Consider the following 19,944-nt stretch of genomic DNA (forward strand, 5'->3'; position numbering starts at 1 on the left):
TATTTCAGACAAAGTACTTTTTTAATATAACACTTTCACAAACATAAATTTATGGAACATTTCCTCCCCTCTTATTTCAAACTGAGATCATCTGTTTCTGGGTCACCATCTCTAGCTACAAATGTGAAATCTGAAATAGGACCAAAAATTACTTTAATATTTTAACTAATGTAAAATGTAAAGTGGAACAGAAATCTGCCACAACTAATTAGCACTGATGAGAAATAATTTTACTAGAATAGATATTAATATAACAAGATATGCATCTGTCATATTATAAATGGTAATCAATTTGAAAAGAAAAAAGCCTATCAATTTCAAACATCATCTGTGAAACAAGACATCATTCTGCAGTGTCAAATTATTAATTATAATCACTAGAGTCTCTAGGCCAGAGCCAAGATTAAACAGGATCCAACAGTCACTGGTGTTTAATTTTAGATTTTTCATGCCTTGGCTAAAGTAAAAGTATCCTTAACAAAGCGGTCTTTTGTAAATTCCATAGCTGCAGAGGTTAAATGGTCCAAATGATACTTCATGCATGCAGGAGATCTCAGACTCGAATTTGCATCTTAAAAAGAATAATGGGCTTGGCAGTATCATAAAAAGTATCCTGTGCTTGAATAAAAACCTTCTTCTGTAAATATTTGGAAGGCATACCTTATTTTCTTTGTATCTACTGAGATCTGCTATGCAGTATTCCTTGAATAATTTATCATAGTATTTCTTTGCAAGTCTCTTCTCCCTAGATCCATTAAAAAAATACAAACTTAAACATTTAAAAATTCAGCCATAGTTTGCTACTTGGAAGCAGTGTCAAATAATAACACATATGATATAAATATTAATGTTTTAAAAGAGGCCTATTACTTACACTGCATAAACATCTGAATATTAACTATTCATGGTTCTCTAGGGTGGGAAAATTGAAGACTGAGAGTGATGAGAAGGAGCCTAACTCTTCACTTTTCACCTTTTGTAATGTTTGAATTTTTAAACCATTTTCAGGTACTACTTTTTCCAAAAATATTTTTAAAATGTAAAAAGAAGCACATTACAAGACAACGAACAATAATAAAAATGTTACAAATTATTTTCTAAAGACAAAGTCAAGCAATTTGCTAAAAATTACCAAAAGAACCAAATCTGATTCAATGATTCACAGTATGGTTTTATATACTCAGTTCAGGACTGTTCTATGCAGGCATTGAATGTGTTAGATAGGTGACAAAGTAAGAAAACACTCAGAGAACAGGAGAAAAAGAAATACAGCATTTGATGAATTAGGCCTTAGATAGCTAAAATTACCAATTCATGTCCATTTCATCCTCCTCATTCCACAGGAATCTATGATTTTCTCGTATAACATCCATGTCTGTTTTGTCATTTTCCCTGGAAAATAAAACTATTTCAATTTAATATAAACACAAAATTAGTCAAATTTAGGAGGTTAAACCGTTCTGTGAGATTTTTGAACATCTGAGTAGAAATACAATTCATGAAGATAAAGATAGTTTTATGTACATGTAAGCATATTTATAAAAAACTTTCAGTATTTTCAGAAGACATTTAAAAAGAATGCTGCTACATAAGGAAGTTAAATGGATAAGGAATCTGTTCATCTCTATCACTGCTTTCAATTATATAAATGGTGCTAAACTACCAAAACCAGGACGAGAAATAAACACTAAATAGAAAGTAAAAATGAATGAAAATAAGTTTCAGGATCTGAAAAAAAGTCAGCAACGCCATCCTATTGAGATCAAAATGTATGAAGAATTTTCTATACCTCATTTTACTACAGCTTCCTAGAAAGACTGAGTTAGGTAGGAAGGGAAATGAAAGGGATGATTTTTCAAGATGTTTTAACAGTCTGGGAGAAGAACAAGGGATTATTGGGGAATACAGGCTAAACTGAGAAGGGAGATAAGTTTGGGGTAGATGAGATGGCATAGTTTTTTAGGTCTGAACCAACTCAGAAAATAATTAAGTCTGAGGAAAAAAAAAACATACACACAAAAATAAGAGACTCTAATAGAAGAGCCTCAACTATAAGAAAGAATTTCAGTGTGGGAAATCAGAGTGAGATTTCTTACTCACCCTACCTTTTAAAAGGCAATCCCAAACAATGAGGTCTAAAAAGTTCAATATTTCAAAGATTCTTACCAAAAAAAAAAATACTGCATAATCAGGAGCATGAGTATCTCTCACGTATCCTGTACTTGCCAGAGACAGATCTGGCTCAGGAGGCTACCTGAGGCTTGTTGCCAGGGAAATGGGTTCAGGACAAACTGCTTAGCTAGAAGCTGCAGAGGGCCTCTGCAATTTATGACATGAGAAGGAAACAGGAATGGAAAGCAGGGGAGAATGACAGAAGACACAGTGGCTATAGGTTTTTAGAGACATCTATACCTCCTCCAATCCTACGTAAACTCCATGATACTTACCCCAATCGCCTGAAGTCCTCCTTTTTGCCACCATAGTATAAAATATAGTCATTGATAAACTTTGTATGCCTTTGATACTGAAATGCAAAAATTAAGGATTTTATACTGTCACTATTTGCAGATGACATAATATTGTACATAAAAAACCCTAAAGACTCCACTCCAAAACTACTAAAACTAATATCGGAATACAGCAAAGTTGCAGGATACAAAATTAATACACAGAAATCTGTGGCTTTCCTATACACAAACAATGAACTAATAGAAAGAGAAATCAGGAAAACAATTCCATTCACAAATGCATCAAAAAGAATAAAATACCTAGGAATAAACCTAACCAAGGAGGTGAAAAACCTATACCCTGAAAACTACAAGACACTCTTAAGAGAAATTAAAGAGGACACTAACAAATGGAAACTCATTCCACGCTCTTGGCAAGGAAGAATTAATATTGTCAAAATGGCCATCCTGCCCAAAGCAATCTACAGATCCAATGCAATCCCCATCAAATTACCAACAGCATTCTTCAACGAACTGGAACAACTAGTTCAAAAATTCATATGGAAACACCAAAGACCCCAAATAGCCAAAGTAATTCTGAGAAGGAAGAATAAAGTGGGGGGGATCTTGCTCCCCAACTTCAAGCTTTACTACAAAGCTACAGTAATCAAGACAATTTGGTACTGGCACAAGAACAGACCCACAGACCAGTGGAACAGAATAGAGACTCCAGACATTAACCCAAACATATATGGTCAATTAATATACAATAAAGGAGCCATGGATATACAATGGGGAAATGACAGCCTCTTCAACAGTTGGTGTTGGCAAAACTGGACAGCTACATGTAAGAGAATGAAACTGGATCATTGTCTAACCCCATACACAAAAATAAATTCAAAATTAATCAAAGACCTGAATGTAAGTCATGATAACATAAAACTTTATAAAAAACATAGGCAAAAATCTGTTGGACATTAACATGAGCGACTTCTTCATGAACATATCTCCCTGGGCAAGGGAAACAAAAGCAAAAATGAGTAAGTGGGACTATATCAGCCTGAAAAGCTTCTGTACAGCAAAGGACACCATCAATAGAACAAAAAGGTATCCTACAGTATGGGAGAACATATTCATAAATGACAGATCCGATAAAGGGTTGACATCCAAAATATATAAAGAGCTCACACACCTCAACAAATAAAAAGCAAATAATCCAATTAAAAAATGGGCAGAGGAGCTGAACAGACAGTTCTCCAAAGAAGAAATTCAGATGGCCAACAGACACAGGAAAAGATGCTCCACATCACTAGTTATCAGAGAAATTCAAATTAAAACCACAATGAGATATCACCTCACACCAGTAAGGATCGCCACCATCCAAAAGACAAACAACAACAAATGTTGGTGAGGTTGTGGAGAAAGGGGAACCCTCCTACACTGCTGGTGGGAATGTAAATTAGTTCAACCATTGTGGAAAGCACTATGGAGGTTCCTCAAAATGCTCAAAATAGAAATACCATTTGACCCAGGAATTCCACTCCTAGGAATTTACCCTAAGAATACAGCAGCTCAGTTTGAAAAAGACAGATGCACCCCTATGTTTATTGCAGCTCTATTTACAATAGCCAAGAAATGGAAGCAACCTAAATGTCCATCAGTAGATGAATGGCTAAAGAAGTTGTGGTACATACACACAATGGAATATAATTCAGCCATAAGAAGAAAACAAATCCTATCATTTGCAACAACATGAATGGAGCTAGAGGGTGTTATGCTCAGTGAAATAAGCCAGGCAGAGAAAGACAAGTACCAAATGATTTCACTCATATCTGGAGTATAAGAACAAAGAAAAACTGAAGGAACAAAACAGCAGCAGAATCACAGAACCCAAGAATGGAAGTTACCAAAGGGAAAGGGACTGGGGAGGATGGGTGGGAAGGGAGGGATAAGGGGGAAGAAAAAGAAAGGGGGCATTACAATAAGCATGTATAATGTGGGGGGAGGCACCGGGAGGGCTATGCAACACAGAGAAGACAAGTAGTGACTCTACAGTATCCTACTATGCTGATGGACAGTGACTGTAATAGGGTTTGTGGAAGGGGGGGACATGGTGAAGGGGGGAGCCTAGTAAACATAATGTTCCTCATGTAATTGCAGATTAATGATACTAAAATAAAAAATAATAATAATTAAGGATTTTATTTGCTCATAAGTTGTTCTGCATTCATAATATATTACTAAGTAGGAGAAAAAAGCATAGTATGAGTCTATTTAGTTTTTTTAATACACAAATATATACTATACATGCTTATAAATTCAAAGAGGATTCTAAATGGGTAAATTTTAAAGCTAAGAGTGAATACTACAGAGCAGAGGGACATTCACTTTCTACTTAATACTATGTATATTGTTTTGAACAGTTTTGAAGCAAATACTACTCTTGTGACAAAATATATCTCTATTTCAGGAGAAAAAGCACTTCCTATTTTATCCTGAACTACCTACAGACTCATATCAGTCATTTTAGTCATCACAATATGAAAAATAAGTTATAGCTTCTAAAATTAAAGGTAAGGATTAGAACTTACCTTTATTATAAAATGTAATTTAGTTATTCCAGCAATGATAAAGCTTCTAAAACAGAAAATGCAACTTTTATAATGATAAATCCTAACATTAGGCTTTCAAAAACAAGTAAGAATATAAGAAATCAGATATTATGTTTAATACTTTCTTTTAATATTCAAAGAATCCACAGTGTTTATTTTAAATGTGGTATAACAAGATATATGAGCATTTTACTTTTTGTTTTAAAAAGCTCAATGATGTTCTCTCTATAGCTGAACATGCATGTAACAAAACTGACCACATCTATAATACTGTCTGTGACTACACCCTGTTATATTAAAGAAAAATAGTAATCTACTTGGTTACAATGTGTTCTAATAAAATACTGAATCAGAATGATATTTCCAAAACTGGCAACAAAGCAGTTAACATTTCAGAAGAGAAAAAAAGAAAAGCCAGATATCCAGGGTTCTAGCTCTCGGTCTATCACTAATTGGTCATGTGGCCATGACAAGTCACTTAAATCTTTTAGAGCCAGGGTCAGCAAACTTTTTCAGTAAGTGGTAGATATGCAGGTCACATGTTTCTGTCACAACTGCACAGCTTGCCATTTTAGTATGAAAGTAGGGACAGATAACACCTAAATGAAAGCATATAGCTGTGTTCCAAAACTTTATTTACAAAAACAGGTTGTGAGTAGGACTTTGCTTAAGGGAGGATGGAGTAGACAGAGATAACTTCTCCCTATCCCTCCAAGAATAACTAAAAATTGTGGAAATTAAACATAAAACAAAGATGACTCTGAAAGGAGAAGAGAAGAGGGCATATCAGCTAGGGACCTCAGGAGCCATGGAATGACATGGTGGTGAGTTCTTTTTGCCTCATAAACCCAGACTTGGGAAGTAAAGAAGCAACCTGAAAATGCCACCAAGCATAGACAAAAAAAATCCCAACGAAAGTCTGCTCTCCCTAACTGAGTAACCAAGAGAGGGAGCCTAACAAGATAGATAACTTTTAGACAATAACTACTCCAGCCAAACACTCCAGAAAAAAATTGTGCCTCCACCTCCACCAATGCCAGAAAATGAGACCTAGACTTTCACCCTCACCAGTCTTTTACTCTCACCTTAACTAGATGTCCCAACACCCACCAAAAGAGTGGTGTCACAGAAAGCAGAGTAGTTGTTGAGATGCTAATGGACTAAGTGGCAGGTGAGATCCACGGGAAAGCTAAGCTAGGGGGTTAGGAGATAAGAGGAATAAACTGATGACAAGAGAACTCTGTAACTAAAAGAAAAGGATTAGGAATGATAAAGTGAAACAGATGACTATAGGTAGGGGTGTATCTAATTAATGTTGTATCCTTCCAGGGCTGACCATAGTAATAAATACCCAGAAATACTTCAGATCTTGCTTGGCCTCTTTTTCATTCTCCAACATTCCCAACAGTAATATGGACGACCACTGATAACAGTTAGTTCAATAAGCCTCGGTCTTACCAAAAAGTTGAGCTGAGAAATGGTTGTAGCAGGGAAGCAAGGTAGAGCTTCAAGACAGCTCCAAGTCATGCCTGAAGCTGAAGCCATAGTGGGCCCAAGGACAGTCCATAAACAGACCTACTTTAAAATCCAAGTTTTACAAAGACCTTAAATAACCAGGTAGGAAGAGAATAAGAGTTAAAATGAAACTGAAGATAAGAGCAAAAATGAGAAGTGTTGCAAGCCTGGCAAAAAACAAGTTGGCAGGGCAGAGCCAACATGGCGGCGTGAGTAGGACAGTGGGAATCTCCTCCCAAAAACATATATACTTTTGAAAATACAACAAACACAACTAGCCCTAAAAGAGAGACCAGAAGACGCAGGACAGTGGCCAGACTGCAGCTACACCAGCGAGAACCCAGCGACTGGTGAAAGGGGTAAGATACAAGCCCCGGCCCTGCGGGACCCGAGCGCCCCTCCCCCCAGCTCCCGGCGGGAGAAGAATAGGCAGAGCGGGAGGGAGACGGAGCCCAGGACTGCCGAACACCCAGCCCCAGCCATCCGTGCCAGAGCGCAGACACAGTACGTGCCCAGAGGGCCCTGGATACTGGGGGAACAGGGAGTAAGACCTCTGAGCGGGTGCCGAAGCTGATGCCCCTGTGACAAAGAAAAGCGGGGGCTTTTTGAAAGTCTTAAAGGGACAGGGACTTAACAGCTTGACAGAAACAACCCAGGTCACAGTACAGCAGCTGGAAATTACAGGTAAAACCGGGTGCACTAACTCCCTGGGCAACAGCTCTGAGACCCCTCAAGGAGGCAAACAGTCAAGCAGCCCCCCCATCCATTACCCCACCGGGCGCTGCGAAAGCAGAGAAGCAGCCTGAGACAAATTCCGCCCACAGAAAGGGAAATTTCTCCCTTCCGGCCGGGCAAGACACAAAGACCCACTCTACACGCAATTACCCAACACAAGCCACTAGGGGTCGCAGTTGTTCCAGTAAAGAAAGGCCAGTAGCAAGTGAAAATTTTGGCCCTCCCAGCTGACAGTCAATAGCACCTGTCAACATGAAAAGGCAAAAAAATATGATCCAGACAAGACTAACCCAGACAGCTTTGGCATCTGCTACATCTTCCCCTGAGAAGGAATCTGGGGAGATAGATTTAGCCAGTCTTCCTGAAAAAGAATTCAAAACAAAAGTCATAACCATGCTGATGGACTTGCAGAGAAATATGCAAGAACTAAGGAAGGAGAATTCAGAAATAAAACAAGCTCTGGAAGGACTTCAAAACAGAATGGACGAGATGCAAGAGACCATTAATGGACTAGAAAACAGAGAACAGGAACGCAGAGAAGCTGATGCAGAGAGAGATAAAAGGATCTCCAGGAATGAAAGAATTTTAAGAGAGCTGAGTGATCAATCGAAAAGGAACAATATAAGAATCATAGGTATTCCAGAAGAAGTAGAGAGAGAAAAGGGGATAGAAAATGTCTTTGAAGAAATAATTGCTGAAAATTTCCCCAAACTAGGGGAAGAAATGGCCTCTCAGACCACAGAGGTACACAGAACTCCCATGACAAGGGATCCAAGGAGGGCAACACCAAGACACATAATAATTAAAATGGCAAAGATCAAAGACAAGGACAAAGTATTACAGGCAGCCAGAGAGAAAAAAAAGGTTACCTACAAAGGAAAACCCATCAGGCTATCATCAGACTTCTCAAGAGAAACCCTACAGGCCAGAAGAGAATGGCATGATATACTTAATGCAATGAAACAGAAGGGCCTCGAACCAAGGATACTGTATCCAGCACGAATATCATTCAAATATGATGGTGGGACTAAACAATTCCCAGACAAGCAAAAGTTGAGGGAATTTGCCTCCCACAAACCACCTCTACAGGGCATCCTACAGGGACTGCTCTAGATGGGAGCACTCCTAAAAAGAGCACACAACAAAACACCCAACATATGAAGAAGGGAGGAGGAGGAATAAGAAGGGAGAGAAATAAAGAATCATCAGACTGTGTTTATAATAGCTCAACAAGCGAGTTAAGTTAGACAGTAAGATAGTAAAGAAGCTAACCCTAAACCTTTGGTAACCACAAACTTAAAGCCTGCAATGGCAATAAATTCATACCTTTCAATAATCACCCTAAATGTAAATGGACTGAATGCACCAATCAAAAGACACAGAGTAATAGAATGGATAAAAAAAGCAAGATCCATCCATATGCTGCTTACAAGAGACTCACCTCAAACCCAAAGATGCGCACAGACTTAAAGTCAAGGGATGGAAAAAGATATTTCAAGCAAACAACAGAGAGAAGAAAGCAGGTGTTGCAATTCTGGTATCAGACAAAACAGACTTCAAAATAAAGAAAGTAACAAAAGACAAAGAAGGACATTACATAATGATAAAGGGCACAGTCCATCAAGAGGATATAACCATTATAAATATATATGCACCCAATACAGGAGCACCAACATACCTGAAACAAATATTAACAGAACTAAAGGAGGAAATAGAATGCAATGCATTCATTCTAGGAGACTTCAACACACCACTCACTCCAAAGGACAGATCCACCAGACAGAAAATAAGTAAGGACACAGAGGCACTGAACAACACACTAGAACAGATGGAACTAATAGACATCTACAGAACTCTACATCCAAAAGCAACAGGATACACATTCTTCTCAAGTGCACATGGAACATTCTCCAGAATAGACCACATACTAGGACACAAAAAGAGCCTCAGTAAATTCCAAAAGATTGAAATCCTACCAACCAACTTTTCAGACCACAAAGGCATTAAACTAGAAATAAACTGTTCAAAGAAAGCAAAAAGGCTCACAAACACATGGAGGCTAAACAACACGCTCCTAAATAATCAATGGATCAATGACCAAATCAAAATGGAGATCCAGCAATATATGGAAACAAATGACAACAACAACACTAAGCACCAACTTCTGTGGGACACAGCAAAAGCAGTCTTAAGAGGAAAGTATATAGCAATCCAAGCATATTTAAAAAAGGAAGAGCAATTCCAAATGAACGGTCTAATGTCACAACTATCGAAATTGGAAAAAGAAGAACAAATGAGGCCTAAGGTCAGCAGAAGGAGGGACATAATAAAGATCAGAGAAGAAATAAATAAAATTGAGAAGAATAAAACAATAGCAAAAATCAATGAAACCAAGAGCTGGTACTTCGAGAAAATAAACAAAATAGATAAGCCTCTAGCCAGACATATTAAGAGGAAAAGAGAGTCAACACAAATCAACAGTATCAGAAATGATAAAGGAAAAATCACGACGGACCCCGCAGAAATACAAAGAATTATTAGAGACTACTATGAAAACCTATATGCTAACAAGCTGGGAAACCTAGGAGAAATGGACAACTTCCTAGAAAAATACAACCTTCCAAGACTGACCCAAAAAGAAACAGAAAATCTAAACAGACCAATTACCAGCAACGAAATTGAAGCAATAATCAAAAAACTACCAAAGAACAAAACCCCCGGGCCAGATGGAATTACCTCGGAATTTTATCAGACATACAGGGAAGACATAATACCCATTCTCCTTAAAGTTTTCCAAGAAATAGAAGAGGAGGGGATACTCCCAAACTCATTCTATGAAGCTAACATCATCCTAATACCAAAACCAGGCAAAGACACCACCAAAAAAGAAAACTACAGACCAATATCCCTGATGAACGTAGACGCAAAAATACTCAACAAAATTTTAGCAAACCGAATTCAAAAATACATCAAAACCATCGTACACCATGACCAAGTGGGATTCATCCCAGGGATGCAAGGATGGCACAACATTCGAAAGTCCATCAATATCATCCACCACATCAACAAAAAGATAGACAAAAACCACATGATAATCTCCATAGATGCTGAAAAAGCATTTGACAAAGTTCAACATCCATTCATGATAAAAACTCTCAGCAAAATGGGAATAGAGGGCAAGTACCTCAACATAATAAAGGCCATTTATGATAAACCCACAGCCAACATTATATTGAATAGCGAGAAGCTGAAAGCATTTCCGCTGAGATCGGGAACTAGACAGGGATGCCCACTCTCTCCACTGTTATTTAACATAGTACTGGAGGTCCTAGCCATGGCAATCAGACAAAACAAAAAAATACAAGGAATCCAGATTGGCAAAGAAGAAGTCAAACCGTCACTATTTGCAGATGACATGATACTGTACATAAAAAACCCTAAAGACACCACCCCAGAACTACTAGAACTGATATCGGAATACAGCAAAGTTGCAGGATACAAAATCAACACACAGAAATCTGTGGCTTTCCTATATACCAACAATGAACCAACAGAAAGAGAAATCAGGAAAACAACTCCATTCACAATTGCATCAAAAAAAATAAAATACCTAGGAATAAACCTAACCAAAGAAGTGAAAGACTTATATTCTGAAAACTACAAGTCACTCTTAAAAGAAATTAAAGGGGACACTAACAGATGGAAACGCATCCCATGCTCATGGCTAGGAAGAATTAATATCGTCAAAATGGCCATCCTGCCCAAAGCAATATACAGATTTGATGCAATCCCTATGAAACTACCAGCAACATTCTTCAATGAACTGGAACAAATAATTCAAAAATTCATATGGAAACAACAAAGATCCCGAATAGACAAAGCAATCCTGAGAAAGAAGAATAAAGTAGGGGGGATCTCACTCCCCAACTTCAAGCTCTATTATAAAGCCATAGTAATCAAAACAATTTGGTACTGGCACAAGAACAGAGCCACAGACCAATGGAACAGACTAGACAATCCAGACATTAACCCAGACATATATGGTGAATTAATATTTGATAAAGGAGCCATGGACATACAATGGCAAAATGACAGTCTCTTCAACAGATGGAGCTGGCAAAACTGGACAGCTACATGTAGGAGAATGAAACTGGACCATTGTCTAACCCCATATACAGAAGTAGACTCAAAATGGATCAAAGACCTGAATGTAAGTCATGAAACCATTAAACTCTTGGAAGAAAACATAGGCAAAAACCTCTTAGACATAAACATGAGTGACCTCTTCTTGAACATATGTCCCTGGGCAAGGAAAACAACAGCAAAAATGAACAAGTGGGACTATATTAAGTTGAAAAGCTTCTGTACAGCAAAAGACACCATCAATAGAACAAAAAGGAACCCTACAGTATGGGAGAATATATTTGAAAATGACACATCCGATAAAGGCTTGACGTCCAGAATATATAAAGAGCTCACATGCCTCAACAAACAGAAAACAAATAACCCAATTAAAAAATGGGCAGAGGAACTGAACAGACAGTTCTCCAAAAAAGAAATACAGGTGGCCAACAGACACATGAAAAGATGCTCCACATCGCTAATTATCAGAGAAATGCAAATTAAAACTACAATGAGGTATCACCTCACACCAGTAAGGATGGCTGCCATCCAAAAGACAAACAACAACAAATGTTGGCGAGGCTGTGGAGAAAGGGGAACCCTCCTACACTGCTGGTGGGAATGTAAGTTAGTTCAACCATTGTGGAAAGCAGTATGGAGGTACATCAAAATGCTCAAAACAGACTTACCATTTGACCCAGGAATTGCACTCCTAGGAATTTACCCTAAGAACGCAGCAATCAAGTATGAGAAAGACCAATGTACCCCTATGTTTATCGCAGCACTATTTACAATAGCCAAGAATTGGAAGCAACCTAAATGTCCATCGATAGATGAATGGATAAAGAAGATGTGGTACATATACACAATGGAATACTACTCAGCCATAAGAAAAGGGCAAATCCAACCATTTGCAGCAACATGGATGGAGCTGGAGGGTATTATGCTCAGTGAAACAAGCCAAGCGGAGAAAGAGAAATACCAAATGATTTCACTCATCTGTGGAATATAAGAACAAAGGAAAAACTGAAGGAACAAAACAGCAACAGAATCACAGAACTCAAGAATGGACTAACAGGTACCAAAGGGAAAGGGACTGGGGAGGATGGGTGGGCAGGGAGGAATAAGGGGGGGCAGAAAAAGAGGGGTATTAAGATTAGCATCCATAGCGGGGTGGGAGAAAGGGGAGGGCTGTACAACACAGAGAAGACAAGTAGTGATTCTACAACAGTTTGCTACGCTGATGGACAGTGACTGTAAAGGAGTATATAGGGGGGACCTGGTATAGGGGAGAGCCTAGTAAACAAAGTATTCGTCATGTAAGTGTAGATTAATGATTAAAAAAAAAAAAAAAAAAGCTGTTCCTATGTGGTGACCTCTAATGAGTTCTACACAATGATATAAAGGGCATATAAAAGTGTAGGCAAAGGGTCTGTTTGTGTTTATACAGAGGATCAAAGCCTAATTTGGCTACCCCGAAAATGAACTAAGATACGATATGAAAAAGAACTTCCAACATCAGCACTCTTGGGAAGACTCATGACAGAAGATGATCAGCAAAAAAAAAACTCCAACAAAGATCCACGCACTGTCACAGGTGTAGATGCACTCATCCCACCAGTTCCTGGACTTGCCATGGGAATGATGAAGGAGATATCTAAGCTGACCTGTGCATACAGTAAAACAAAAATTGGACTGGATCTATACTGTTGGAACTCAACCAAGAATTAGGAGAAGTGCAAATTGTAGCACTCCAAAATCTTACAACCACAGACTATTTATCGTTAAAAGAACATATGGGATATGAACAGTCCCCAGGAATGGGTTGTTCTAGTTTATCTGAATTCTCTCAGACTGTTTAAGTTCAGTCGGACAATATCCACCATATCATAGATAAGTTTTCACAAATGCCTAAGGTGCCTAACTGGTTTTCTTGGTTTCACTGGAGATGGCTGGTAATTATAGGTATGCTTTGGTTAGGTAACTATATTCCTATTATGTTAATGTGTGTGCACAATTTAATTAGTAGTTTAAAACCTATCCATGCTGAAGTTACTCTACAAGAAGATATGTCAAAGAAATAATCAATCTTCCCAGGTTTTCTTCTGCCTGCTACTTCTATAGCTTTTCTTCTTCCTACCTAATCACAACCTTTAAATAGAACTCGTGCCACATGTCGAATTTACCGAGTATCATAATTCTTCCAAGTGGTAAAGATACCTCAAGACAAATGCTGGGCATAGAAGCCACAGGGCATAAATATGCAAAGAAGTAAAAAGCTAACCTTTTCAAACAATAAGGCTTCTCTCTCACTTACCAACTTAACATTTCCCTGTAAGGCCCCGGAAGATGACTGGTTAGCCAGAGACGGGTAAGATTCCTCAAGGGAGGAACAACCTAAGACAGGCACAGTTGCAGGGGGCCATCTGGTGAGAAAATGGGGAGCAGCAGAGGTGAGGCTTAGAACCTCCCCCCTCATGTTCTGAGAGAAATCTTCTGCATACATGGATGTTTATTGCCCTCGTCTAGCTCGGATTAACACATAGTCTACAGGCACACACCTGATCATCTACATTTGCTCTCTTACAACACTAAACTCTGTTTTCTACCTTTATCTCGTATCTACCTACCACTTCAGCATTTTATTAAAAATAATAATAATAGAGAAATGTGGTATCCACATATAAATCAAGTTTAAAAATCAAATGAATAGTCATATTTGAACTGTGTATAGTTCATAATGCATGAACAAAACCGAAAGCTTCTGTGATGACTGCCCTTGCACTGTTCACCATGTAACTTATTCACTATGTAAGAATTTGTACTCCATGTAAGAATTTGTTCGTTATGCATCAGAAGATTGGAGACTGATGAAAATTAGGCTTGGGGTGGATTAATGATTGTGCATTGAGTATTGACCCCCCTATACAGAAATTTATTGTGGTTAACAACTATTTGATCAATAAATATGAGAGATGCCCTCACAAAATATATATATATATATATATATATTTAAACACACTTCCAATTGTAAAATAAATAAGTAACCGGGATGTAATGTATAGCATAAGGAATATAGTCAAAATATTGTAACAACTTGGTATGGTGATACCTGGTACCTAGAATTATCATGTATATAAATGTTGAATAATCACTGTGTTGTACACCTGAAACTAATGTAATGCAATACTGTTGTCAACTACCCTTCAATAAAAAAAAAAAAAAAAAAAAAAAAAAAAAAAAAGTTGGAAAAAATATCTGCAAGTTCATGGACTTTGTAAACCTATTTATAGAATATTAGTAATATACTTTATTATTTTCATCTTTAAATCTTATTAGCAAAAGAGAACTGTGCTCAAAAGTATAAAAGGCAAAATCCCACATCAATAAACATTTATCTTTTAAAATAAAATATAGGTCTATCTGACTTCACAGTTTATAAAATCGAAAAGTAGATTTTAAAATATTCTGTTATAAGACTAGAAATATAAAAAGGATACAGCATCCATAGCTATGAGATGAAACCTTCTATTTCTTGCTTCTTCCCTGTCAAGACAAATTTTAAGTAAATTCAAATGACTATATTCTAATTAATATAATCAAATCCCCACGTTGTTAAGTTTATAGAAACATCTTAAACCAAAGAAAGGAATTTACATTGAGGTACATACTTATCCAGCAATTCTGCTGCAACTTGTTTATGGGCCACTTTCCCATGTTTTTCTTTCTGAAATGGCTTTTTGAGCAGTAAATCATCCTCAACTGTCCTGGTTTGTTAAGAAAAAAAATTTTATTAGAAGAGTTCACTTTTCTCAAAAAGTGCTTCCTGTTTCTTTATATTTTCATAACTGGAACATGTTTTAAATAATTCAAGTCTTAATTTAAACTCATTGATCTTTACTGAGACACCTTATGTCTCCTTAAATAGCTTAATTAATACCTTAACTTTTTTTAATGGAGAAGATGAAACCCCCAAATGCATAGGTTCTGGTGTTAGACCAACTAGGTTCCTGGGTTCAAATTCTGCCTCTACCATTCACTTTCTTAATCTTAAACAAGATTAAGTTACTAATTTCTTTGTGCCACAACTTCCTTGTTTATAGAAATAGTGAATATTTTGGTAGTTGATAATATGGAAGAAGAAAGGCTGATTAGAGATGATATAGACTATAGATGATATAATATGTATATATAGGGCTATATATATATATATATCTACATAACCTGTTATGTATATAGACATAACCTAAAGCAAAGTACCCAAAAAGATTTGTTCCAATTCTGTTCTTACAAAGTAATATTTTTGAATGAAAAAATCTTAAAAATATAAAGAACCATAAAATGTAATTTATTGTAATTATTTCTATTCTTTTGGTTATCCATGAACACTGAGTACATGACAAAAATGTTCAGCCTCAATTAGTATGCCTGATTGTCTACATTACTCTGAGTGTGAAATAATAAACCAATTTTTGTAACTAAGTTTGGTTAACGGAAATCAATCAACAATTCCTAGGTTAATGGACAAAATCAAGTTTCTAAGCACTGAAAGCTGAAAACAATGCCCTTAAACACAGCAACTCCACCAAGATATAGCCTCTTTATAAGGCCCAGGCTTTATCTGCTGACAGTTCTTGTCCCTTTCAATTCAATAAAAACTTCCACGAGCTTGTTCCCTTGACCACTTAGTCTGCTCATTCACAAAACCGTAAGAATTATGCTGTATCAAAGTCTCACCCTCTACATTACACTCACTCTGACTCAAGTACTAACAAAGGGATCACCAACCAAGCCTCTTCTTACTTATGACAACTGCAAATAGAAGTCCTTGATGACTGAATGAAAAATAGATGCAACAGAAAAATCTAAAAGCTTTAACTGGTTTCCCTTTTTTCCCCTTCTCTTTCCACAAATCCCTACACAGCAGAAACATTATGTTTAACACAACCATTCTCAAATTTGAGTCAACTCATTCTAATTTAATGAACAAAAATTCATTCAGTAGAGCATTATCTTCACATGCAAACACAATCCAAAAACTTTCAATATTATTTATACTCATCTTTATCTAGAAAGGATCTGAAACAAAAATCAGTAAAAAATTCTTTACCTTTTTTTCCTTTTGCTAGATTTTCCACAGTGTTCATCATCACTAAAATCAGAGTCATAGCCTCCATGACCATGCATCTGTAAAAAAGTACAAGTTACTTAGAACATAAGTCAACCATAGTTCAGGGAACAGAAGAGTTCAAGAATAAGTTATCTTTAAAAAACACAATAGGTTTAAAGGATTGTGGTGTGTATATCACTGTTCATGGCCATAAAGTCATCTAAAACTTTCAATTACTTTGACATAACAGACTTACCCTTCAGAAAATGAATCAACATTTTCATCTTAACTACTATTAGGCCAATAAAGGAGGTTACTCTTTGACCTCCTCACTGAAAATGAGATCTAGAAGCTGCCATGTGACTACATACAAGGTTCAGCAATGCTTCACTTTTATTTGACTCAGAGTAATAAGTTGCTCTTTATCTACCAACATTGTTCCAGACATTATGCTAGATACTTTACAAACACTGCTTCTAATTCTGCAAATTAGGAAATATTATCTCCTTATTAGAGATGAAGAAATCAAGGATAAATGAAGTTAAGTAAATCAATTATACAGAGCAAATAAGCAGCTATGCTGATCTATTGATTCTTAAGCCCGCAATTTCAACAACTCCAAATAGCCTCTGGACGATGCTAACATTTTTATTATTACAATCCATTAGACTCACTGGATTTGCGAAAAGTACACTATCAACTGATGAAAATTTTCCTATCATTTTTCAATGTACATGCAAATTTCCTTTTTCTTTTAAACCTATTTTCTTCTAGGTAAACCACTTCACCCTTTGGCCTACTGAACTTTGGAATTCCTAGAAATACTGTAAGATTCCAACTATCACTCAGTTGTGTTAGAAGCAGCTCATGATTTCAGCATTACATTGAATTTGGAACACTTTATTGGGGGATGGATGATGATTTGACTAATGTCTTAAGTACCCAATTCATGTGGTTACAAGAAACAGTCTGGGTCAAATAATACAACAAATTTCTTAACTTTAATATTCACTATAGCAAGTAAAGCAGGAAATAGAGGAAAGAACTCCCTAAACCTCACTGCATTGGCCCTAAGACAATAGATATGCTCTAGTCTTGGCTACCTGAATAAATTAGTTCATCTCTCTGGGCTTCATCTAATAAGGTGGTTACATCAAATAAAATCCTTTGAGTCTGCAATCTTCTTAATTCCATTTCCAAACTTAGGTGTGTGGGTGAATACCTCTCTTCCCTGTCCCACAAAATTCTAGAAAGCCCAAGGCAAGGTTAGGTCACAATTCCACCTCTACCCTTGCTTACAACTGCCACCTTACAGAAACGCCTGCCTCTCACACGCTTTGTCAACTCCTTACCCCAGCTAGCTTAGCACACCTGTTCAAGTCATACTGGCCTCCCACTATGTCCTGTCACCTTCCTCATCTTGATGGGGGCCAACCATTCTGTGAAGCTGAGATGTGTTCTGGGGTCAGCCTACCAGAATGCAAATCTTGGCTCTACACTTTCCATTTACCTTTTCTGGGGCACGTTTCCTTAGCCTCTCTCAATCTGTTTCCTCCAACTATAAAATAAGGCTAATGAGTACGGTCGCACAGCACTGCACATATAAATGAGTTACCACATATTAAGGGTTTTAGAAGAGTGTCTGGTATAGCAAAACCCTGTAATGTTTATTATCCTCATCATCTTGTCTTGTTCCCACACCACGCACCACCAGCTCCTCCTTTCCTTTCCCCTTCGCATTTTTCCCTCCTCTGGCGGCATCCCGAACCTATCTCAAATCAGTCGGGTTGCATTAAAAAGCTCTCACTCACTTCTGGCTATGAATCAACTGAAAAGGGCCGAGAGGAGTTCGAGGAGGGAGACGCCTGGTGTCTCCCGAATCTATCAACAAGAACAAAAACAAGATAATCAACAAGTAGCACACGAGGAACAGGTGTCAAGGTCCTTCTTCCCGACCCCTAATACACTTCTGGCCCTTCTCACACACCCCTTCCCCTCCTCTCAAATTCGCCCGCTGAGCCGTCGCTTGCTTCTTTCCCGGCGACTGCAGCAACGACCTAAGGCTCCATGGAGCCGGCTCAGTGCCCGCCTCGGTCGCCCGGCCGCTCAGTCTCCCCGCCGCCGCCGCCCGTTCCCCGCCTCTCTCTACGGGTCCCGACTAGGCGCCGCTTCCGGACTAGCTGGACCGTGTGTCGCACTGAAATGACACCGTCCCCGTCCTCGTGCTACAGCTAGAACCACCCCAGGAAACAAAGACAGCGGGAGAAAAGGGCCGGAAGGAGAGGCAGAGGCTTCCTGCTTCCTCGAAATTGCAGTTCTGTTTTTTCCCGGGCCTCCTTCCCTTTCCCTCTCGGGAACCCATTATCTAATATACCGTGGCACTGCTCGCAGTAAGCCCACACCTCTCTTTTTGAAAATTTGTTTTGTTTTTAAAGACGCTCTGCCTGAATATCACCCGCCATCCTCTTTCTAGTAACCTTAGTAACGCCTCCTCGGAGCATCCTCTCTGAACGTCTCAGTCTTCCGTCTGCTCCTCCTTCCCCTCCTTTTTCCTCCTCCCCCAGTTCTCATAATTACAACAGAAATAACTTTCCACCGTTTCTCCACCCACACAATAGATATCATTCCAAATATAGTGCGGATGGCGAAGGAACTCATCGAATATAGAAGGAAAATAAGAACACGGAATCGGGGAGATTTCACTGGGTCGTGGATTCTCAGCAGACAAGCACCCTGACACGTGTGAAAAAGAATAAAAAATAGTTCCTTTAAATGAAGAAGGAAAGAAAAAGCACAAGCAGGAAAAGTTAATTATTTTAAGCTCCACCAGGTTCTTCCTGTTTTACCTTTTCTACATTATGATGCCCCATCCTGCTTTGCAGCCTTGTTACTAGAGTCTTGCCTTGTCTCCCCCTGTTAATGCTGTTCATCTTCGCTTCCTCCTCAGTACCCAGCACGGTTTCTTGGAAATCACAGCGCTAATTAAATATTTGTTGAATCGACACGCTGCTGATTTTTACAGCGGGCCCATTTTAGAGAAAATCTTGGCACTTAATTCACACTAATCATTTTACAGCTTTTGCACTGTAGATAACAATATCCTTAGTGTTTCAAGTCCCCACTCTGTCACTGGCAATAAATTATAGATACATCCTGCTTTACCCAACGCAGTGAATGTGACTTTAAAAATCTGTAAGTTAAATTTTTGTGAATTTAATTGCTTTTAAACTCAATAGGATTATAACTCAATAAAAATATTTATTCAAAAATTTAAAGCAATGGGAAGCCTCACAATTTACCATTATACTATATTGAATTATTTTATTAAGCAGTTCCTATTTTAGCAAATATCTAGATTATGTATTTAGTTCTTTTATTATTAATAAAACCAAACACACCCATA

General features: G+C 37.9%; 1 protein-coding gene across 14 annotated transcripts in view; it reads right to left on the reverse strand.

Moving 5' to 3' along the window:
* The window catches only part of LOC118909559 (protein FRA10AC1), a 52,980-nt gene extending 34,296 nt beyond the window's left edge, over window positions 1–18,684 (reverse strand). For 2 of the 14 annotated variants that reach the window (XR_008998960.1, XM_057506109.1), the window contains exons 1-7: window positions 18,353–18,681; window positions 16,542–16,618; window positions 15,103–15,198; window positions 14,932–14,977; window positions 2,448–2,524; window positions 1,309–1,392; window positions 661–745 (exon numbers count right to left, since the gene is read on the reverse strand). Coding sequence is in view for 13 of the 14 variants with exons in the window: in XM_057506109.1 (XP_057362092.1) it covers window positions 661–745; window positions 1,309–1,392; window positions 2,448–2,524; window positions 14,932–14,977; window positions 15,103–15,198; window positions 16,542–16,618 (465 nt within the window). In the remaining variant the exon portion in view is untranslated. Of the gene's footprint in view, window positions 1–660; window positions 746–1,308; window positions 1,393–2,447; window positions 2,525–14,931; window positions 14,978–15,102; window positions 15,199–16,541; window positions 16,619–17,644; window positions 17,788–18,352 lie in introns of all 14 variants that reach the window. The other 12 variants (XM_036880126.2, XM_057506105.1, XM_057506104.1 and 9 more) reach the window with 11 other exon arrangements.
* Window positions 18,685–19,944: the final 1,260 nt, after the last annotated feature.

Source organism: Manis pentadactyla, chromosome 8 (assembly GCF_030020395.1).
Source record: "Manis pentadactyla isolate mManPen7 chromosome 8, mManPen7.hap1, whole genome shotgun sequence".
NCBI lineage: Eukaryota > Metazoa > Chordata > Mammalia > Pholidota > Manidae > Manis > Manis pentadactyla.